Below are 18,229 nucleotides of genomic sequence, written 5' to 3' on the forward strand. Positions count from 1 at the left end.
ATAAAAATATAAAAATAAGGTGGGTGTTGGGGCGGGCACTCATTGTCACAGGAATTTGGGCTGAGACTGAAGGATCGCTTGAACCCAGCAGTCTGAGGGTGCTGTGAGCTAGGCTGAGGCCATGCACTCTAGCCTGGGCGCAGAGACACGGCGCTGTCTCAAAAACAAACAAACAAAAACAACCGAGATGTAGATTATGCCGGAAAGTCCAGTCCGCGTAGGGGCGGGTCCTGGGCTGGTCTGGCCGGATCCTCCCACCCCGCCGCCCCATCCCACAGTGGAGGAGGACACTCGGGCACAGAGCCCGCGCCGCGCAGGCCGGCCGAGTCACGTGGCCTCGAGCACGCGCCCCCTGGCGCGCGAGGGTGTGCGGCGGCGGGCAGGATGGCGGCGGCCGCGGCGCGGGAGCGCGGGGAGCCGGGGGAGCCGGCTCGCAGAGCCCTGTACTTCTGCGGGAGCATCCGCGGCGGACGCGAGGACCGGGCCCTGTATGGAAGGATCGTGTCGCGGCTGCGGCGCTTCGGGGTAGTGCTCACCGAGCACGTGGCGGCCGCCGAGCTGGGCGCCCTGGGTGAGGCCGCGGGGCGCGGGCGCGGGTGGGACGGGTCGGGCCCCCGCCTCTCTTCGTACCGCTGCTGCACTGGCAGCGGCCCAGCTCGAAGCCCGCCCTCCTGCTGGGGTGCTCCGTGCAGCCCCCGTCCTAGAAGGAAACGGGATGGGTCTCAGTCTGCTGTGCCCAGCAAGCTTGCGGGTAGGTGCCCGGGCGCAGAATTCAAGGATTATCCTCAACTTTGCTTCCTTCTTCAAGAACTCTCAATTCCTTTCTGGACGTTTGTAGGGAGGAGCAGAAAGGTGGATTGGACTGCTTTGTTCGGTTCCCACCTCACCCCACGGCACCTTCTTCCAACCCCAAAGGAAGCTTACCCTCCTGCCCGACTGACCGCGGTTCTCGGGACCACCCTCTCGCGCGCATCCTGTGTTCAGGCTGTTACTAATGTGCCCTGCCCGAGTTGCATTTTTTTGGCCGGGGCTGGGTTTGAACCCGCCACTTCCGGCGTATGGGGCCTGCGCCCTACTCCTTTGAGCCACAGGCACTGCCTGCTCCGAGTTGCATTTTTCTCAAGCGTAGCTCTGATGCGTTTGTCTGGAATCTTGTTGACCCTTCCAGTTGAAAATTGTGCTTTTAACTCTCGTGCTTCTGATCAGAAAACCTAAATTGGTTTTTCCCTTACCCTACCCAAGAGCAGATCCATGATTTGTGGGCTCTAATGCAATTCTGGGAGACCTCTTTGAAAAAACAAAAATCACAAAACAAAATCACTAGGAGGCTGGAAAAGGCATGTGCCAGTGAGGGACCTTGAAGCTTCAAGTTCATTAGTTTCATGATATTTCCACTTTGTGTGCTCAATGTGTCATCTGAGGAAGCTTTTTTAAAATGCAGTTTCTGATAGTCTGGGATAAAGCCTTCAAATCAGTATTTTGAACAAGCTCTCCAGTGGTTCTGCTTTTTTTTTTTTTTTTGTGGTTTTTGGCCGGGGCTGGGTTTGAACCCGCCACCTCCGGCATATGGGACCGGCGCCCTACTCCTTGAGCCACAGGTGCCACCCCAGTGGTTCTGCTTTGATGTGGGCAGTTGTGAACCTCAGAGGATAACATTTAGTCAAGCTGCAACCTGATATCCTTGCCCTCTGAACCCAGGATCCCTCTCCTACCTTAGGCCAAGTGCACAGGCACCTTTCCCTAATCACTCTGTTCCCTAGTTAGTCCTTTTCATATTCTTTCAGCCCTAATCACATATCCCACCTTCCACAGGATTGGATTCTTCCTGTGGCTATTCTATTTTCTCACTCCTTTTGATGAAATCTTAATGTTGGGCAGCCCCTTAGAGGTCTTGTAGCACAGGTCTCCTTCCCTCCTTGAGCAGGGTGGATATGGATGTGCAAGAGTATAGAGTTACGGAGAACCAGGGTGGGGCATGTCCTTGACTAGCTTTCCCTCAACTACAGGGGAAGAGACTCCAGAGGGTGACAGGCTCATCCATGAGCGGGACTTGGCCTGGCTGCAGCAGGCAGATGGTGAGTGGCCTGCCCTCCTACAAGCAAATTCCTCCAAATGTTAGATTCCTTGGACATCACTGACCTACACACCTAGAAGGGATGCCAGAGTTCCCTTCTCACCACAACCACACTGCCATTGCCTTAGTCTCTGCTTTCTTCCCAGTGGTCGTGGCAGAAGTGACCCAGCCATCCTTGGGTGTAGGCTATGAGCTGGGCCGGGCTGTGGCCCTCAATAAGCAAATCCTGTGTCTGTTCCGCCCGCAGTCTGGCCGAGGTGAGCACCCTAAGTCCTAGAGGGCCGCCCCTTCCCTCCCCAGCTTTCTGCAGGCATAGCCCTTGATTCCTTCATTCCAGGCTCTGTGCACAGTGCCTATCCCCAAAAGGGCTCAAGAAGGGGAGTGACATAGGGGGAGTGTGGAAGGGAGCCAGCTTCATCTTTCCCCTCCTTCCCAGTGCTTTCAGCCATGATCCGGGGAGCAGCTGATGGCTCAAGGTTCCAGGTGTGGAACTACGAAGAGGGGGAGGTGGAGGTCTTGCTGGATCGATATTTTGAGATTGATCCTCCTGAGCAAACAGCTGCCTCCCCTGGCCCAACCACTTGACTTAATCCCATTGAATAAAATTCTTATTTTCCAATCTCAGATACTTTTCTAGTACCATTCCTGCATCTTAGTTCAAGTAGCAAATTAAAAAGTATATCTAAAATTCTAACTTTGTCTGTAAATGTGGAGGGGGTAGGACAGGTCCTCATAAACATCCTTTTCCCACCCCACTTCACTTTAAGCTGTACAGAGACCCTTCAAAAGTCTGTAGGCCAAGAAGTGACACCCAATGCCCCCAACCACCTTCCAACCAGTGGAACATGTAAAGCTGCTTATGGGTGCTGGCCATTCTTCTGTCTCCTCCAAAGCTGGGCTAGGTCTGTACCTGGACCCATACCATGCCAGCCTTCACTTCCCTTTATCAGCTTAGGTCAAATGGGTCTGCTTTGTCCCATCTCTGAGAATAAAACAATCTGGAGGTCTAAAGGAAGCAGTAAAGAATGAGGGGGTAGGTGTGTGTGAGACCAGGGGAGTTGCAACGGGCTGGCTCTGATGAAGCTGCCCAGCCTGCTTCCAGAGAAGTATGTGAAAAAAAATTTATTCATTAAACAGAAGAAGAAAGTGCTGCAGACACTGGGATCCCCTCCCCCATGACAGTGAGATGGCTGGACTCCTGCCCCTTCAGTCCTGAGCCTCCAGGGCACTCTGGGTGTTTCTTGCATCCTGCCCCCTTAGTCATAGGCCTCATCATCCTCCTCCTCATCACCAAAGAAGAAAGTCTCTCGGTCCAGGTTCTCAGACTCCTCATCATAGGAGAAGCTGTCATTATCCAGTTCTTCATCAAACTCATCCTGCTGCCAGTCCAGCACATCATCCTCATCCTCGTCCTCCTCTTCCTCCTCTTCCACCTCCAGCCCTGAGGGGCCCTGGGGCCTAGGGAGAACCACCAGACTCAGGCCCAGAGGAAGCATGACATCTCCCACTGCCCCTCCGAGGCTCTGCCTACCCTACTCACTGATTGCCAGGCAAGTTGGATCCTTTCACCTCATGCACCTCTACTGATGGACTCTGGAGACCAACCCGGAAATCCTGGCAAGCAGACAGGAAGATGTGGGGAGAAGAGGACATTGGGCCTTTGTGCTTAGCATTCCTTCAGCTGAGCTTTCTGAGAGCCAGGCTCCTACTAGGAATGCGCCCCTTCTCTCACCACAGCGGCTGGCAAACCAACACTTCAGTGTGATTTAACTCACAGTTTACATGGACACCAGAGATGGGTGAAGTACCATCCTGTGCCTAAGGAATTTACAGTGTGTGTAAATGACCTAGCAGTCAGTAAGCAACCTGAGGGCAGGATTCATAGTTTACATTTAGCATCAGTGTACAGGAACTGGTATTACATTCACAGCCTGGGAGATCCCTTATGCCAGTAAGCCCATCCTCTGGCCCCCTCCTAGGGTTTTTAAGTCTACATACGGGAAGTATAGTCTGGAAAAGTTCTCCAAGCGATTCTGATGGGCACCTGGCTAAATACCCTTGATGTGGGATAACTACCCCCTTGATTTTTAGGAAACCCCAGAAGGTTGAGTGACAGGATCCAATGGTGTCAAGCAGGCTGGCCCAGGAGCTAGGATGTGTGCCCATGTCTCCAAACATCCATTCACACCCCCCTAACCCCACTGCCCTTGCTGCCTTTCCTTCTAGACTCATTCCAGCAAAGGGCTGTCTAGGACACAGGAGGACCTTCACCCCCACCCCTGCAGGGCAGAGGAGGTCAGGGCTGGGGGAGGCACCTGGGTGGAATGCTGCAGAATGGCAAGCAGCCTCTCCTGGATGCGCCGAAGCAACTCCATGCCGGTGCTGACACAGTCGGCCCGCAGGAGGCGCAGGGAGGAGGCCAGGTCTCTGCACCGCAGCAAGGTCTCCTCTGTAGAGAGGCAGGTACAGGGCTCCCTCCCTTCTCCCATTCTCATCTATTCCTTCCTTCAACAAACTATAGAACATCTACTACGTGCCAGGCATGGCTTGACCGACTCAGTCTCATGAAGCTGCCATTCTAGGGGCAGGATATAGAGCAGAATCAAAGAAAAAGGCAGGCAAAATCTGTGCCCTTAGGCACCGTACAGCACAGGCTTTTAGACCTTAAAAGCCATATGGTGAGCAGCCTATCAAGAATGAAAAAGAGGAAGAGGACGAAGGGAAGGTGGGGACAGTTTTACTTGTCAGGCTGGGGATGGGATGCTCAGCACAGAGAAGGAAGAGGTGGGCAGGGCTGGGGCAGGCTCACCGAGGAGGATCTGTAGGGCGTTGGTGTGCAGCTCCAGGCTCTCTGTCTGCTGCTCCACCACATCCATGTACTCAGCGTCCTGGCTGTAGAAGCTGTACACACAGGCGTAGGCCAGCACCTAGAGGCACTCCAGTCAGCTCTCCTTGCCACTCCCCACTGCCTTTTCCTTATTCCTGCCATCCGGGCAGGTCAGATGAAAGCAGCCAGGCCCACCAGATGCCCTTGGCACACCTCTGCACCTCCCTTCTCCCTCACCAGCTCCGGCTACAGCTACAACCAACCTTTCGTGCCTGCTCTAGTCCCCGGCAGGCATCGTTGAGGAAAGTGAAGGATTTGGGCGGGGGTACCTCATGGATGGCAGATACCCGGTTCCACAAGTTCACAGCAAACTCCTGTGCAGAGGGAGGTGTACCAGCACCAGCAGTACAGCCACACCCATCCAATTCGGACTGTCCTCCACCTCCCACATCTACCCACTGTTTCCTCCCTGCTCACCCGGGCCTGGTGATGGAAAGTGCACCTCTCGTTATAGTCCTGAAACCGCTTCTCCTGGCGAGCTGCTTTGCTCACCTGGTGAGGACACATTGAGAGGGTGACTGGGTGATTTGTTTGGACAGGATGGAGTTAATAATTAGGATAGCCATCATTCACCTTTCTACACTCCCCCAGATTTTTTTTTTTTAGAGACAAGAGTTGCTCTTTATCGCCCTCGGTAGAGTGCCATGGTGTCACAGCTCACAGCAACCTCCAACTCCCAGGCTTAGGTGATTCTCTTGCCTCAGCCTCCTGAGTAGCTGGGACTACAGGTGCCCACCATAACGCCCAGCTATTTTTTGTTACAGTTCGGCTGGGGCGGGGTTCAAATCCTCCACCCTGTACCCTACCCACGAGCCACAGGTGCCACCCCTCCCCAGATAATTTTCATTTAATCTTCATAAATGAGAATATGGAGAGTAGGTCATAGAAATCCCCATTTGTAGATGCTATTGATGCTCAGAGAAGTAAACTGACTTGCCTACAGCCACACACTCAGCAGTCAGGCCAGGCTCTGACTCCAGAGTCCTTGCTGTCACCACACTGCCCTGATGCTTCCTGAGAATGCCTGGCCCTTCTGTAGCCACCTCAGTGTGAGAAGTCCTGTTCTGGAACTGAAGGTCCTTGTGAACAGACCTCCCACTGTAGAATTCCCAGTACCTGTAGGCCCAGGTGGCTGTCCTAACCTACAGAACCTTTGTCCCAACAGCTTTGCACACACAGCCCCCTCCATCCAGGACCCAGTGGCAACACTCCTGATGGTTCTACCTGTGCCCTCCCAGCCCCTTACCATGGCAGAGCAGTTGTAATAGTCTTTGTGATTTGGCTTCCAGGGCTTGAGGCAGCGCCAGCAGAATCCGTGGTTACATTTGGCACAGGTCATGCTGTGGAGGAAGCTAGCTGGTCAGAAGACTCCTGCCTCTGGGCAGGGGTGTGCCAGGAATGCCAAAGGCCTGGATGCACAACTGCTGATGCCCTGGAGTCCGTCCCTCCCCAATCCCAATAGCCTCTTTAATCTTACTCTGCCCTACTGAACACACGCTTGCTTTTGAATTCCCCCACAGAGTACAGAGTTAAATGTGGGGGAAGGAACATGGAGATCCAGGAAGTCACTGAAGAGTGCCAGAGGGCTAGCCTGTATTTGCTGAGCTTTATGTCCCCTTCTGTATACCAGGCCTTCCCCCTCCTCCCTTGCCTCAGACTCCCCACAGCACCCCCAACTCTTACTGCAGGCATCCCTCGTTCTTCTCGATGGGAGCGTGACAGCTGGGACAGCGTTTGGAGATGAGCTTGGCCAGGTGCTTGCTTTGGGCCTCCACGCTCATGCCATCGTAGTAGCCACCATCATCAACCCACTGAGACATGTGGCCACAGCTGGCAGGGTAGTGTGCCTACAGCAAGAGTGGGTGGTGAGGACACAGCTGAGCCCTGACTGAGGGTGGCAGTGCTGGTGTGCAGGGGAGAAGACACAGGTCATATCTGGGGGACTCCAGGAAGAGGAACAGAGCTCGAATGGGTAGCAGAGGCTGAGGAAGGACAAGGCTAAGCATGTGTGGCAGGAGGGCAGAGAGTGCTGAGCAGGGAAGGAATGTGAATCCTTGGTCAGGGTTAGAGCCACCCAGTGGGCATCTACCTCAGGGAAACTACAGTTGAAGCAGGAGGCCCAGCCACACTTGGAGCAAGTGGTCCCACAGCCCAGGCCCTGGCGGCATAGGATGCGGTCACAGCCCTGAGGGTTGGTGCACCAGGTCAGGTTGGAGCAGCTCTCCACATAGCCACGCAGGAGTGCCTTCTCATACTGTAGGGAGTAGGAGCCACGAGGTAAGGACATGGCTCTCTAGAACACCACAGCTCCAGGCCCCCAGCACCCTGCAGCTGTGTCCATTCCTTGCGGCCTTCCCCTTTGGCTTTGCACTGGTGTCTCTCTTAGATGAGAGGGGATACCTTGGAGATGACCTCTGGTGAGGAGACAATGGCACGAATGAAGGCTCTGGTGGGCTGGGCAGGGCAGTCGGCAATGGGGCAAGTGCAATTGAGGACAAGGTTCTGCTCAATCCGAGTTGTCAGATACTCATTCCAGCAAGACTGGGAGGGAAAAATGGAGGGGCTACTCAGAGAAGCATAAGTGCAGCACAGAGGAAGATGTCCTGGTAACTAACCCACCTCATTCCTCCCCAACAATGTGGAAGACCAGAGACAAGCTTGCTTTTAGATCAACCTCAAAGCTGACCCTCATCTTTCCAGCTTCCATGGGTTTCACTGAGATTGAACCAACTTACAGTTGTCTTTGAGGAAGTATGAGTTATAGTATTAGCCTAATTACCATTGGGACAGACATAGGGGAATGGGTAAAGAGAACCAAGAAAAAGAGAAGGGTTTAAGTTCTAAGAAAGATATGGAGAGGGCAGGAAGGTCAGAGAGAAAGGAAGCCTGGGGGAATGGGTTGCCGTTCCTTTGGGCAGCTGGCCTCCTAACACTGTGGACACGGCTCTGGTCTCTTTTCCTAGCTCCAGTGGCTTATCTCTAATGACTCTGTCCTGATGTTCTATATCCCCAGACTCAGGCCTTGAACAGACTTGGCCTCTTCGCCACAAAACAGACTTGCCCACTGCATTCCCCAAACTGACCAATGCCACCGTCATCCCCCTAATCACCATTGTCAGAACCTTCTCTTCTCTTGCTCTCATATCACTCCCCACACTAAGTCAAGGCATTATGCCCTCACCCCTCAACCACCGCAAGAGACTGTCATGATCAGTGGTCTTTCCCCGTATCTCCCCAAGCCATCCATTTGGTATAAGCACAAGCAGTGGTCTACACCTCCTAGAATACTCCATTAACCACCCCTGTCCCTCACACTGTCTATGGGTGACCTTTCCAAAATGATGGGTCTAACCCCCGAGGAGACTAGGTGTATTGGTGGTTATCAAAATTCCTGGAAAAATATGAAGTATGTAAGTGAACTATTAGGTGCTTCACTCAAAGCAAAGTACCAAACCAAACTAAAATGAAACCTTTTTATAGTGAAACAAATTGGGAAACTGAATGCAAACTTCCTGCATTTTTGAGATGAAACAGGAACAATTTCTTCAAATTCAGACCTTACACTTACAGGCACACAAGTGCCTCAGGGTCCCTCATGGCTGAGGAAGGGGAAACATTGCCCTGCAGGGCCAAATGACACACAGGCCCTAAGAAGACCCTTGTGCTCTTGTCACTATTGTCTGGCCCAAGTGGAGTCCAACCTGCTGCCAATCCTGCCTGCCATGGAGGCTCACCCTGGGGGCCTTATCCAATTGCTCCCGATCCCCCAGCACCCTGCTCTCACTTCTCTTGCATTGCAGTTTGTGTCACTTGGCTGTGATTAATGCACAGGCACCTCCTTGGCCAGGGCTTTTTTTTGAGACAGAGCCTCAAGCTGTCACCCTGGGTAGAGTGCTGTGGCATCACAGCTCACAGCAACCTCCAACTCCTGGACTTAAGCAATTCTTTTGCCTCAGCCTCCTAAGTAGCTGGGACTACAGGCACCTGCCACAACACCCAACTATTTTTTGGTCATAGTTGTCATTGTTGTTTGGCGGGCTGGGCTGGATTTGAACCCGCCAGCTCAGGTGTATGAGACTGATGCCTTAGCCACTTGAGCTACAGGTGCTGAGCAGAGGGCTTTTTCTTTCTTTCTTTTTTTTTTTAGAGACAGAGTCTCACTTTGTCACCCTCCATAGAGTGCTGTGGCATCACAGCTCACAGCAACCTCCAGCTCTTGGGCTTAGGTGATTCTCCTGTCTCAGCCTCCCAAGTAGTTGGGACCACAGGCGCCCGCCACAATACCCAGCTATTTTTTTATTGCAGTTTGGCTGGGGCCAGGTTCAAAACCACCACCCTCGGTATATGGGGCCCGTGCCCTACTCACTGGGCTACAGGCACTGCCTGGCCAGGGCTTTTTAAATCAGCCTATTTTTCTCAGACTTGTTTTCAGGCTCCCTGTCTCTACATCTGTACAGGATGGGGTGTGCCCCAGGCTCAGTGACTCTTGCCCTGGGTGATGCCAGCCAGGCCTCGCTACTTCCTTCCACATTCAAAATCCACTGTCTACCTTCCAGTTCCACACAGGTGTCATCTCTGCGTCTGATCCAAACTACCACCATCCCTTGCCTCTTTGTGCAAGTCCCTGAATGAATGTCCTTGCTTCTACTTTTTTTCTGTCCAAGCCTTTTTTCTGCACAATGGCCAAAGTGATCTTTTGTGTGTGTGTGTGACAGAGTCTCACTGTGTCACTCTCAGTAGAGTGCCATGGCGTTGCAACTCACAGCAACCTTAAAATCTTGGGGTCAAGCGATTCTCTTGCCTCAGCCTCCCAAGTAGCTGGGACTATAGGCACCTGCTACAATGCCCGGCTTTTTTTTTTGTAGTTGTCGTTGTTGTTTGGCAGGCCCAGGCTGGGTTTGAACCCGCCAGCCCCGGTGTATGTGGCTGGCGTCCTAGCCCACTGAGCTACAGGCACCAAGCCCCAAAGTGATCTTTTAAAAAATGTCAATCAGATATCATTCTCTTGCCTCAGTCGAAGGTGCAAGTCCCTCAGCCCCACTCTTAATCTCTATCACCTCATATGACATTACCCAATTATATTTTCTTTCCTGCATTTATCATAAAAGCCTGCAGAGAGGGCCCTGGAATGAGACTGCCGAAATGCAAATCCTGACCTTGAGCAAATTATTTCATCCCCAGGTGTCTCCATTGTCATATCTGTCTCCATTGTCATATTCCCATATCTATAAAATGGGAATAATACAAACACTTACCTTATAGAAATTTTATGAGAATTAAGTAAAATAATTTATGTGAACAGCATGATGCCTGGCCTGTAGTGAACCCTACAAACATTAGCTGCTGTTATTAACTCTCTGATCATCTCTTGCTTGGACTTTTTTCACTGCCTCATACGGCACCCAGTACTATGCACATAGCAGATCCGTGAGAAATATTATTTCAATGAAGGAAAGTGTAAAGGAAATAATTAAGAACCTGGGGGAAAGGGAAGATAAGCAACTATGTGAGAAGAGTAACTAGGAGCAGAGAAAAAGGAAGGAGAAGAGAGTATGTGCACGCGTGCGCGCACACACACACACACACACACACACAAATGCACCTGTCCCAGATAACCCACAACTTTTAGGAGACAGGTAGAATTCATGGCAACAAGGAGGAGATGTGTTTGGGCTTGGCAACAGTTCTAAAGAGCAGGGAATACTACACTCACCACTCCAGGTTCTCTGCACCTCACCCGCTTCTCCCTGCCTTTGAACACAACTCACTCCCCATCTCCAGCCTTCTCAGCATCCTCTGTGCAGACACAAGCCTAACTCCCCATAACTCCCTTCTACTTTTGTGTTATTTACTGGTCTCTACCATTTCTTTTTATTTTTGTATATGATAAAAGCAGCAACGTTGCTCTGAGATGAGGGGACTTGAATGGTGATATAGAAACTATAAACTATAGTTGTTATCAAGCTCATAGCACTTTCTCATTGACAAAGTGCCTAGACACATTTTACATACATGTCATTTTATATATATGTATCAGTTCTCAAACCTGGCTGATAATTGAAATCACCTGAAGAACTGTTAAAACTCCAGATGCCTGGGTTTCACCTCTAGGATTTTGATTTAATTGACTTAACGGTAAAGACTGAGCATCAGAACTCACAAAAGTTCCCAGGGATTACAATATGCAGCAGAGTTTAAGATACGAGCCAGGCATGGTGGCTCATGCCTCTTGCACTCTGGGACACTGAGGTGGGTGGATCACTTGAGCTCCAGAGTTCAAAACCAGCCTGAGAAGAGCAAGACCCCGTCTCTACTAAAAATAGAAAAACTAGCCAGTGTTATTGTAGGCACCTATAATCCCAGCTACTTAGGAGGCTGAGGCAAGAGAATCACTTGAGCCAAAGAGTTTGAGGTTGCTGTGAGCTATGATGCCACAGCACTCTATCCAGGGCAATAGAACGAGACTCTCTCTCTCTCTCTCTCAAAAGAAAAAAAAAAAAGAATCACTGATATATATCACTGAATCCTAATGACCACCCTTCAGAGTGTCAAGGCAGTCACTTACAGATGACAGAATTAGTTTAAGCAGGAATAAAGGACTTATTCAACACTACCAGGCTAGGCCAGAACCTAAGAATTCCCAAGGGATTGCATTAGGGTGGAAATCCAGGGCAGGAAAGAGGCTGGCAGAGCCTCACCTTACAACAGAAGTGCATGCAGCAGAGTGATGGCAAGTCGTCATCAGGCTCCAGGGGGCTGACACAGACAGGGCAGTGGTCGGGGCGTGTCGGGGTAAGCTGCGCCTGGGGCACACACAACCCTGCTGCCAGCAGAAGTGGCTCAGGGTCATCACTGTAGCTCTGCAGCAGCTGTTCAGCACCCCAGTGGGAATGAGCCAAAAGGTGCTGAGCCACATCTGCTTCTAAGTTCAGCATCTCCTGCACCTGCAGCACTGTCTGTTCCATCAACCCTTCTACCTCCTGGGGGCTCATGGTGAGGCCTGCAGGTAGCTGCAGAGATGCCAGGGCGGCCATAGCTTCTGGGCTGGAGGGGAGAGAAGAGACAGCAGTCAGTACCCCTGCTCTGCTTGTCCAGCCAACTATGTATGTAACAGACCCCTCCCTGCACATCCTTGCTTGCACTTGCCTAGGCAGCCTGAGGAAAACCACCCAAACCAATTGTCGAAGCATGGTCCTCCACAGAAACATTTGTAAATGTGAGGGTACAGCTGGCTGCTGCAATTATTGGGCATTAAAGGTATCCATTGGGCAGGAATCAAGGTGCTAAGTGACCTATAGAGATGGGACTGTCCCGCCTGAAATAGTAGTGGCACCTCTGGGGAGAAACAGTAGTCTACAGCCTTCCTACTCAAAGTATTGCCTGTGCATCAACAGCAAAGCGTCACAGCTATCACAGAGCTCTACTCAATCAGGATCTGCATTTAACTCCATCCCCAGGTGATATGTTGCAGGCTGAGGTGTAGGAAGTTACTCTAGAGAACTCACTTCATACATGATGAAAATAGCAGGCATGAAAATCAGTACCACAACAGCTTCCAATGAACTGGATCTCTTATTAAAAGCTTTAGGGCAGAGCAAATTCCTCTGTAGAACAAACTTCTCAAAACTTTGAGCAGAGTGCAGTTATTAGCACTCAATACATATTTTCAGAATATTTCATGTTTGCTTAGAATTATAGACATCTATAAAGGAGCTGAAGTACCTGGGTCCCTTGCCTAAGGGCTGGCTCTCAGAGGATGGGGATACGTGGGCACTTCATTGGCAAGGATGGGAAGGGGTAATAATGCTCGGGGAAGGAATGAGGACTAGAAACAGAGAGAACAACAGGGAAAGGTAAAATGGGATTAGACAAGAAAGATTGGGCAAGGGATGCTGGCTCTGGCACAATCCCTCTACCTCACTGCAAGGTGAGAGTGGTAGGGTGACTACCTAGGCTTTGAGGTCTTGGTGCTCTGGGTGCCACAGAAAGGGATGTCTGCCTGACCCCTACAGGGCCCCATGGGCTCTGGAGTAGCATATATCAGGATCTGGGGCCGATCATCACGCCGTTTCACATAGCCCTGGCCCAGCAGGTGCAGGATGCAAGAGAGGACATCTGTACTGGTACAGGCCACACCCCCAGCAACAGCATGGCCCAGGCTTCCAGGGGGATTTGGGCCCTTTTGCCAGGCTTCTAGCACCTGGATGGGAGGAAAGAAATAGGCAGGTCACTTTTACCTGGGGAAGGCAGCCTACTAGGTGCAGTGCCTGGCTCTGCTACTTACTAGCTGTATGACTGTTGATTAGTTACTAACTTTTCTAATCTGTTAAATGGGATAAAATGATAATACTTATAGGACTATTATGAAGATCAAATAATCTAATCATGCAAACTCTTAGAGTAGAGCTTAGCATATGGTAAACACTCATACCTTATTTCTACCTTTTGACTGTCCTATCAGGAATAGAGTCAAGAGTCCTCAAACTACGGCCCACGGGCCACATGCAGCAGTGTGATTGTATTTGTTCCCATTTTGTTTTTTTACTTCAAAATAAGATATGTGCAGTGTGCATAGGAATTTGTTCATAATTTTTTTTTTTAAACTATAGTCCGGCCCTCCAACTATCTGAGGGACAGTGAACTGGCCCCTTGTTTAAAAAGTCTGAGGACCCCTGATAGATGGAAAGGTCACCCCACAGAGGTCTTATAGTAAGGGAGTTTACCTTCCTGTGTGATGACCTCTGACTCTAATCCCCAACTCCAAGCATGACCCACTCCCACCCCCAACTTCACAGGTGCTCCATCTGCCTACCAGACAAACCAGCTGATCAATGTGGAGGCCCTTCTCCCCATGGGCTTTGAGAATACGAATAAGAAGGCAGCTCAAGAGGTTCCTCTTCTGTTCCAGGGTTCGGCCTTCATCCTTCTCCACATTCAGGTACATCTGGGGAGGTATCAGCCACAAGGCCTCCCCTCTGGGCTGGGGCCCAGACTGACGAACCTGTAGCACGCCTGAAACCCACTCCCAGTCAGGTCCCCAAGGAGGGTAGGGACAGAAGAACGGGGACTATGAGGACCCCATTCTCCTTCCCTACTGCAGTCCTCCTGAGGGCCTCCCATCAACAGCCCAGCCTCCACTGACTTACCTCCATGTGGAAAGCCCCCATGCAGGGCCAAAGGGCCATTCTCTGAGGTGAGGGGCAGGAGGGCCTGGAGCAGCAGCTCTGGGGAGAGGTCAGAATTCTTCAGCAAGGTCTCTACTGACACCTCCTGGTGAGGAGAAAAAGGCCCCATCAGGAATTTAAAAAGAGGATGGAAGGGGAGCAGAGTTTAGCACCAGAACAGTTACTGATAAGGTGGTAGAGAAGACAGAGAGAGGCTAAGGTACCTCTGTCTGATTGAAATTCAACAGCAGCCACATCTGCACAGTGGACACATGCAGAGTTTGCTTCCCAAACTGCAGCTCGGCCCGGCCCAGCCACGTCCACTGCAGTCGCCTATGTGGCCCCACGTCCAGGACTGGATGGTTCTGACCTAGGAAAGTGTTGAGGAGAATGAAGAAGATGAAGAGCGGGGCAAACAAGGGGGTTAGGGGTTGAGGCATCAAGCTTTGTTTTTCTAGTCTCTGCAGAGAGGAGGGCTCCAGCATTTCCAGGCAGGCAGGCAACTTGTCAAACTTCTAGATCTCAGCCTTTTCTGTGCCTGCCTACCTGGTGAGCCACAGTCATTTAGGAGCCCACCCTGTGCCAGGCAGGTTCCATGGAGGAAACATTAGAGAGGAGACCTGCATTTTGCCCTCAAGGAGCTCACAGCTATAAAGACCTACTGGCCTAGGTCTCTTCCTCCTTCTGTGTCACAACTCAGGCAAGGTTAGCCTAGGACATTTGTTCATACTAGAAAGCAAGGAAGCTGTCAAAGGGAGAGTATTAAAAAGGATCAGAAGCCAATCTGAGAGACAGATACTCTCTGGCCAAAGATGGGACAATTTAAGCATCAAAAAAAAAAAAATAATAATAATAACATTTGCAATGTGTGATTGAAACACAAAATATTTTAAAATCTATGAGCTCATAATGATAGTTTTTAAAAAGACTTCTTTGATCACATTTAGAGGACACTAGGGAATCAATATATTTTTAAAATTTAGTTAAAAATAACAAGAAGAAGAGGGGGCGGCACCTGTGGCTCAAAGGGCCCCATATGACAGAGGTGGCAGGTTCAAACCCAGCCCCAGCCAAAAACTGCAAAAAAAAAAAGGAAACAAGAAGAAGAAAGAATCAAGGCTTTCCTGTATAAACTATATTTCAAGGTAACCAAATAATTGGTGGGAGGAAACATCTCTTTATAAAGAAAGCATTCTAGCTAATATGTGAAGAAGGAATGACAAAACTAGAACATCACTATTTTGTAATTCCTAACGAAATGACAGGTCTAAGCTATGATGATCAATGGCTGCATAGTGAAAAACTGATGGAAAATTACACATATGTACAGATGAGACCAACAACACTGAAGTGCACGATTCATGTCAACATCACAAAGATGTCCCAGCTATTTGAGACTGTCCTCCTGGTAGAAGGACGCATACCACTGATGAAGTACTCTTGCCCAAATCTGAATAAAATAGAAAAACTAGCCAGGTGTTGTGGTAAGTGCTTATAATCCCAGGCTGTGGAAGAGGATCACTTCAGCCAAGAGTTTGAGGTTGCTATGAGCTATGACGCTACCATACTCTACTGAGGGTGACAAAGTGAAACTCTATCTCAAAAAAAAAAAAAAAAAGGCAAATATGTCATTATTCATAATAAAGAGGGTAGAATTGATGACTCAAAAAGGCTGTCAGCTTAATCCTCCCCCCTCCCAAATATATGTATATATAAGTATTTGTAAGACACATGCCTATAACATAAGGGTATGGAAAAGTTAAAAGTAAAATGATACTAGAGGAAATTCTGATGAGAGTAGAACATTGGCATTGATTTAAATCATCTCCCTCTAAGATTGCTTAAACATTAGCTATGCATTGGAGAGATCAAATAGCTTCTTGACCAGACTGTACAAGTTAGCATCACAAACAAGGTGATGCTTTGAGATGTAACACCATGAGAAGTACATGCTGTCACTTACTTAATATTCAGCCTGGGAATGCAAACCCTGCATCTAATCACGAAATATACAAACTTAAAATGAAGAATTGTTTTAAAGATTTAAAAGAACTGTATTCTCCAAAAATGTCCATGTCATAAAAAACAAAACAAAAAAAGGCTGAGGAACAGTTCCATATTAAAGGATACTAAAGAGAACACCAACTAAGTATAACAGGTGGTCCTAGAATGGATCCTGTCCTAGACAAAAAACAAAGTCACAGAAGACATTATAGGTCAATTGACAAAATTAAAATATAGAAAGCAGATTAAGGGGTGACGCCTGTGGCTCAAAGGAGTAGGGCGCCAACCCCATATGCCAGAGGTGGCAGGTTCAAACCCAGCCCTGGCCAAAAACTGGAAAAAAAAAAAAAAAAAGTAGATTAAGATACTATACCGACATTAATTTTTTTAAACTGATAAATGAACTGTGGTCATATAAGAAAACCTTTATTCTTAGGAAATATGCACTAAAGTATTTGGTTTATTTGTTTGTTTTACAGTTTTTTTGACTGGGGCTGGGTTTGAACCCGCCACCTCCGGCATATGGGGCCAGTACCCTACTCCTTTGAGCCACAGGTGCCTCCCTGCACTAAAGTATTTGGGGGCAAAGGCCCAGCATATTGCAATTTATTCTCAATGGTTCAGAAAAATAAAGTGTCTATATATATATACACATATATATAAAAATCTATACACAAGTGCATACAGATACAAAGAGCAAATTTAAAAAGGCAAATGAAGAGGCCAGGCGCAGTGGGTCACATTGTAATCCTGGCACTCTGGGAGCTGAAGAAGGTGGATTGACTGAGCTCAAGGGTTCGAGACCAGCCTGAGCAAGAGTGAGACCTTGTCTCTAAAAATAGCCAAGCACTGTGGCCAGTGCCTATAGTCCTAGATACTTGGGAGGCTGGGGCAAAAGAATCACTTGAGCCCAAGAGTTTGAGGTTGCTGTGACCTGTGACACCATGGCACTCTACCAAGGGGGACAAAGTGAGACTCTGTCTACAAAGGAAAAAAAAAAGCAAAAAGGTAACTAAATTGTATACTTAAAATGGCAAATGTTATGTTAGATCTATTTTATCACAATAAAAAAGAGACCTAAAAGACTGAGAACTTTTCTCAGTGCAAAAACAAAAAAGTAAAAGTATAGAAAAAGATATGCCAGAAAGATACATGTACTAACCAAAGAATGTTGGTATACTATTACTACCAGAGAAAAATAGACTTCAAAAGAAAAAGCTTTGGCTCAGGACCCATAGCTCAGCAGTTAGGGTGCTGACCACATAGACAGAGGCTAGCAGGTTTAAACCCAGCAAGGGCCTGCCAAACAGCAATGACAACTACAATAAAAAATATAGCCAGGTGTTGTGGTGGGCACCTGTAGTCCCAGCTACTAACAATAAAATAAAAAAAGACAACAAAAACAAAAAAAGGAAAAAGTTTTATTAGAAAGAAGGGAGGCAACTTCATAATAATAGAAAGGTTAATTTATCCTGAAGTTTCTACACCTGCATAGTCCATTATGGTAGCCACTAAATACACGTAACTATTTAAATGTAAACTATTTAAAATTGAATAAAATTAAATACTCAGTTCCTCAGTTGTATTAGCCACATTCCAAGTGGTTAATAAGTACAAATGACTATCACACTGAACAGTGCAAAAAAAAAAAAAAAAACAACTTTTCCACCACTGCAGAAAGTTCTACTGGCACTGTTAAATAATTTTAAACTTATATCTAATAACATAGCCAAATATATGTACATATATATGAGAAATAAAATTGACATGATTAACAGTTTAAAAGTTCACTATAATAACAGTGAATTATAGCACACCTCTTTCAGTAGCAGATCAAGTAGACAAAAATTAGTAAGGATACAGAAGACGTGAACAATAGAATTAACAAGCTCAATTTACTGATATATGTAGACTCTTGTACCTAATCACAGAAGAATATACCTTCTTCTTTTTTCCTCTGGGACAGAGTCTCACTCATTGCCCTGGGTAGAGTGTTGTTGTGTCAGCCTAGCTAGCAGCAACCTCAAACTCTTGAGCTCAAATGATCTTCCTGCCTCAGCCTTCCAAGTAGCTCAGACTAAAGGGACCCACCATGAAGCC

General features: G+C 48.6%; 2 protein-coding genes across 7 annotated transcripts in view; one reads left to right on the forward strand and one right to left on the reverse strand.

The window, feature by feature from the left end:
• The first annotated feature begins 278 nt into the window (after positions 1-278).
• DNPH1 (2'-deoxynucleoside 5'-phosphate N-hydrolase 1) lies at positions 279-2,758 on the forward strand. Its single transcript, XM_053602149.1, has 4 exons — positions 279-571; positions 2,007-2,075; positions 2,221-2,331; positions 2,511-2,758. The coding sequence occupies exons 1-4, from the start codon at positions 385-387 to the stop codon at positions 2,657-2,659; spliced, it is 516 nt and encodes a 171-aa protein (XP_053458124.1). The 5' UTR covers positions 279-384; the 3' UTR covers positions 2,660-2,758.
• A 422-nt stretch (positions 2,759-3,180) lies between these two features.
• CUL9 (cullin 9) overlaps positions 3,181-18,229 on the reverse strand; it is a 43,260-nt gene continuing 28,211 nt past the window's right edge. For 4 of the 6 annotated variants that reach the window (XM_053600991.1, XM_053600992.1, XM_053600993.1 and 1 more), the window contains 15 exons: positions 14,350-14,495; positions 14,108-14,231; positions 13,774-13,973; positions 12,911-13,161; positions 11,660-12,005; positions 7,362-7,502; positions 7,051-7,215; positions 6,645-6,808; positions 6,208-6,301; positions 5,379-5,453; positions 5,165-5,275; positions 4,884-5,001; positions 4,390-4,523; positions 3,615-3,688; positions 3,181-3,532 (listed from right to left, as the gene is read on the reverse strand). In XM_053600991.1, the coding sequence (XP_053456966.1) occupies positions 3,331-3,532; positions 3,615-3,688; positions 4,390-4,523; positions 4,884-5,001; positions 5,165-5,275; positions 5,379-5,453; positions 6,208-6,301; positions 6,645-6,808; positions 7,051-7,215; positions 7,362-7,502; positions 11,660-12,005; positions 12,911-13,161; positions 13,774-13,973; positions 14,108-14,231; positions 14,350-14,495 (2,345 nt within the window). In that variant the 3' untranslated portion in view covers positions 3,181-3,330. Of the gene's footprint in view, positions 3,533-3,614; positions 3,689-4,389; positions 4,524-4,883; positions 5,002-5,164; positions 5,454-6,207; positions 6,302-6,644; positions 6,809-7,050; positions 7,216-7,361; positions 7,503-11,659; positions 12,006-12,910; positions 13,162-13,773; positions 13,974-14,107; positions 14,232-14,349; positions 14,496-18,229 lie in introns of those variants that run through there. The other 2 variants (XM_053600994.1, XR_008382280.1) reach the window with 2 other exon arrangements.

Source organism: Nycticebus coucang, chromosome 9 (assembly GCF_027406575.1).
Source record: "Nycticebus coucang isolate mNycCou1 chromosome 9, mNycCou1.pri, whole genome shotgun sequence".
In the NCBI taxonomy this organism is placed as follows: Eukaryota; Metazoa; Chordata; class Mammalia; order Primates; family Lorisidae; genus Nycticebus; species Nycticebus coucang.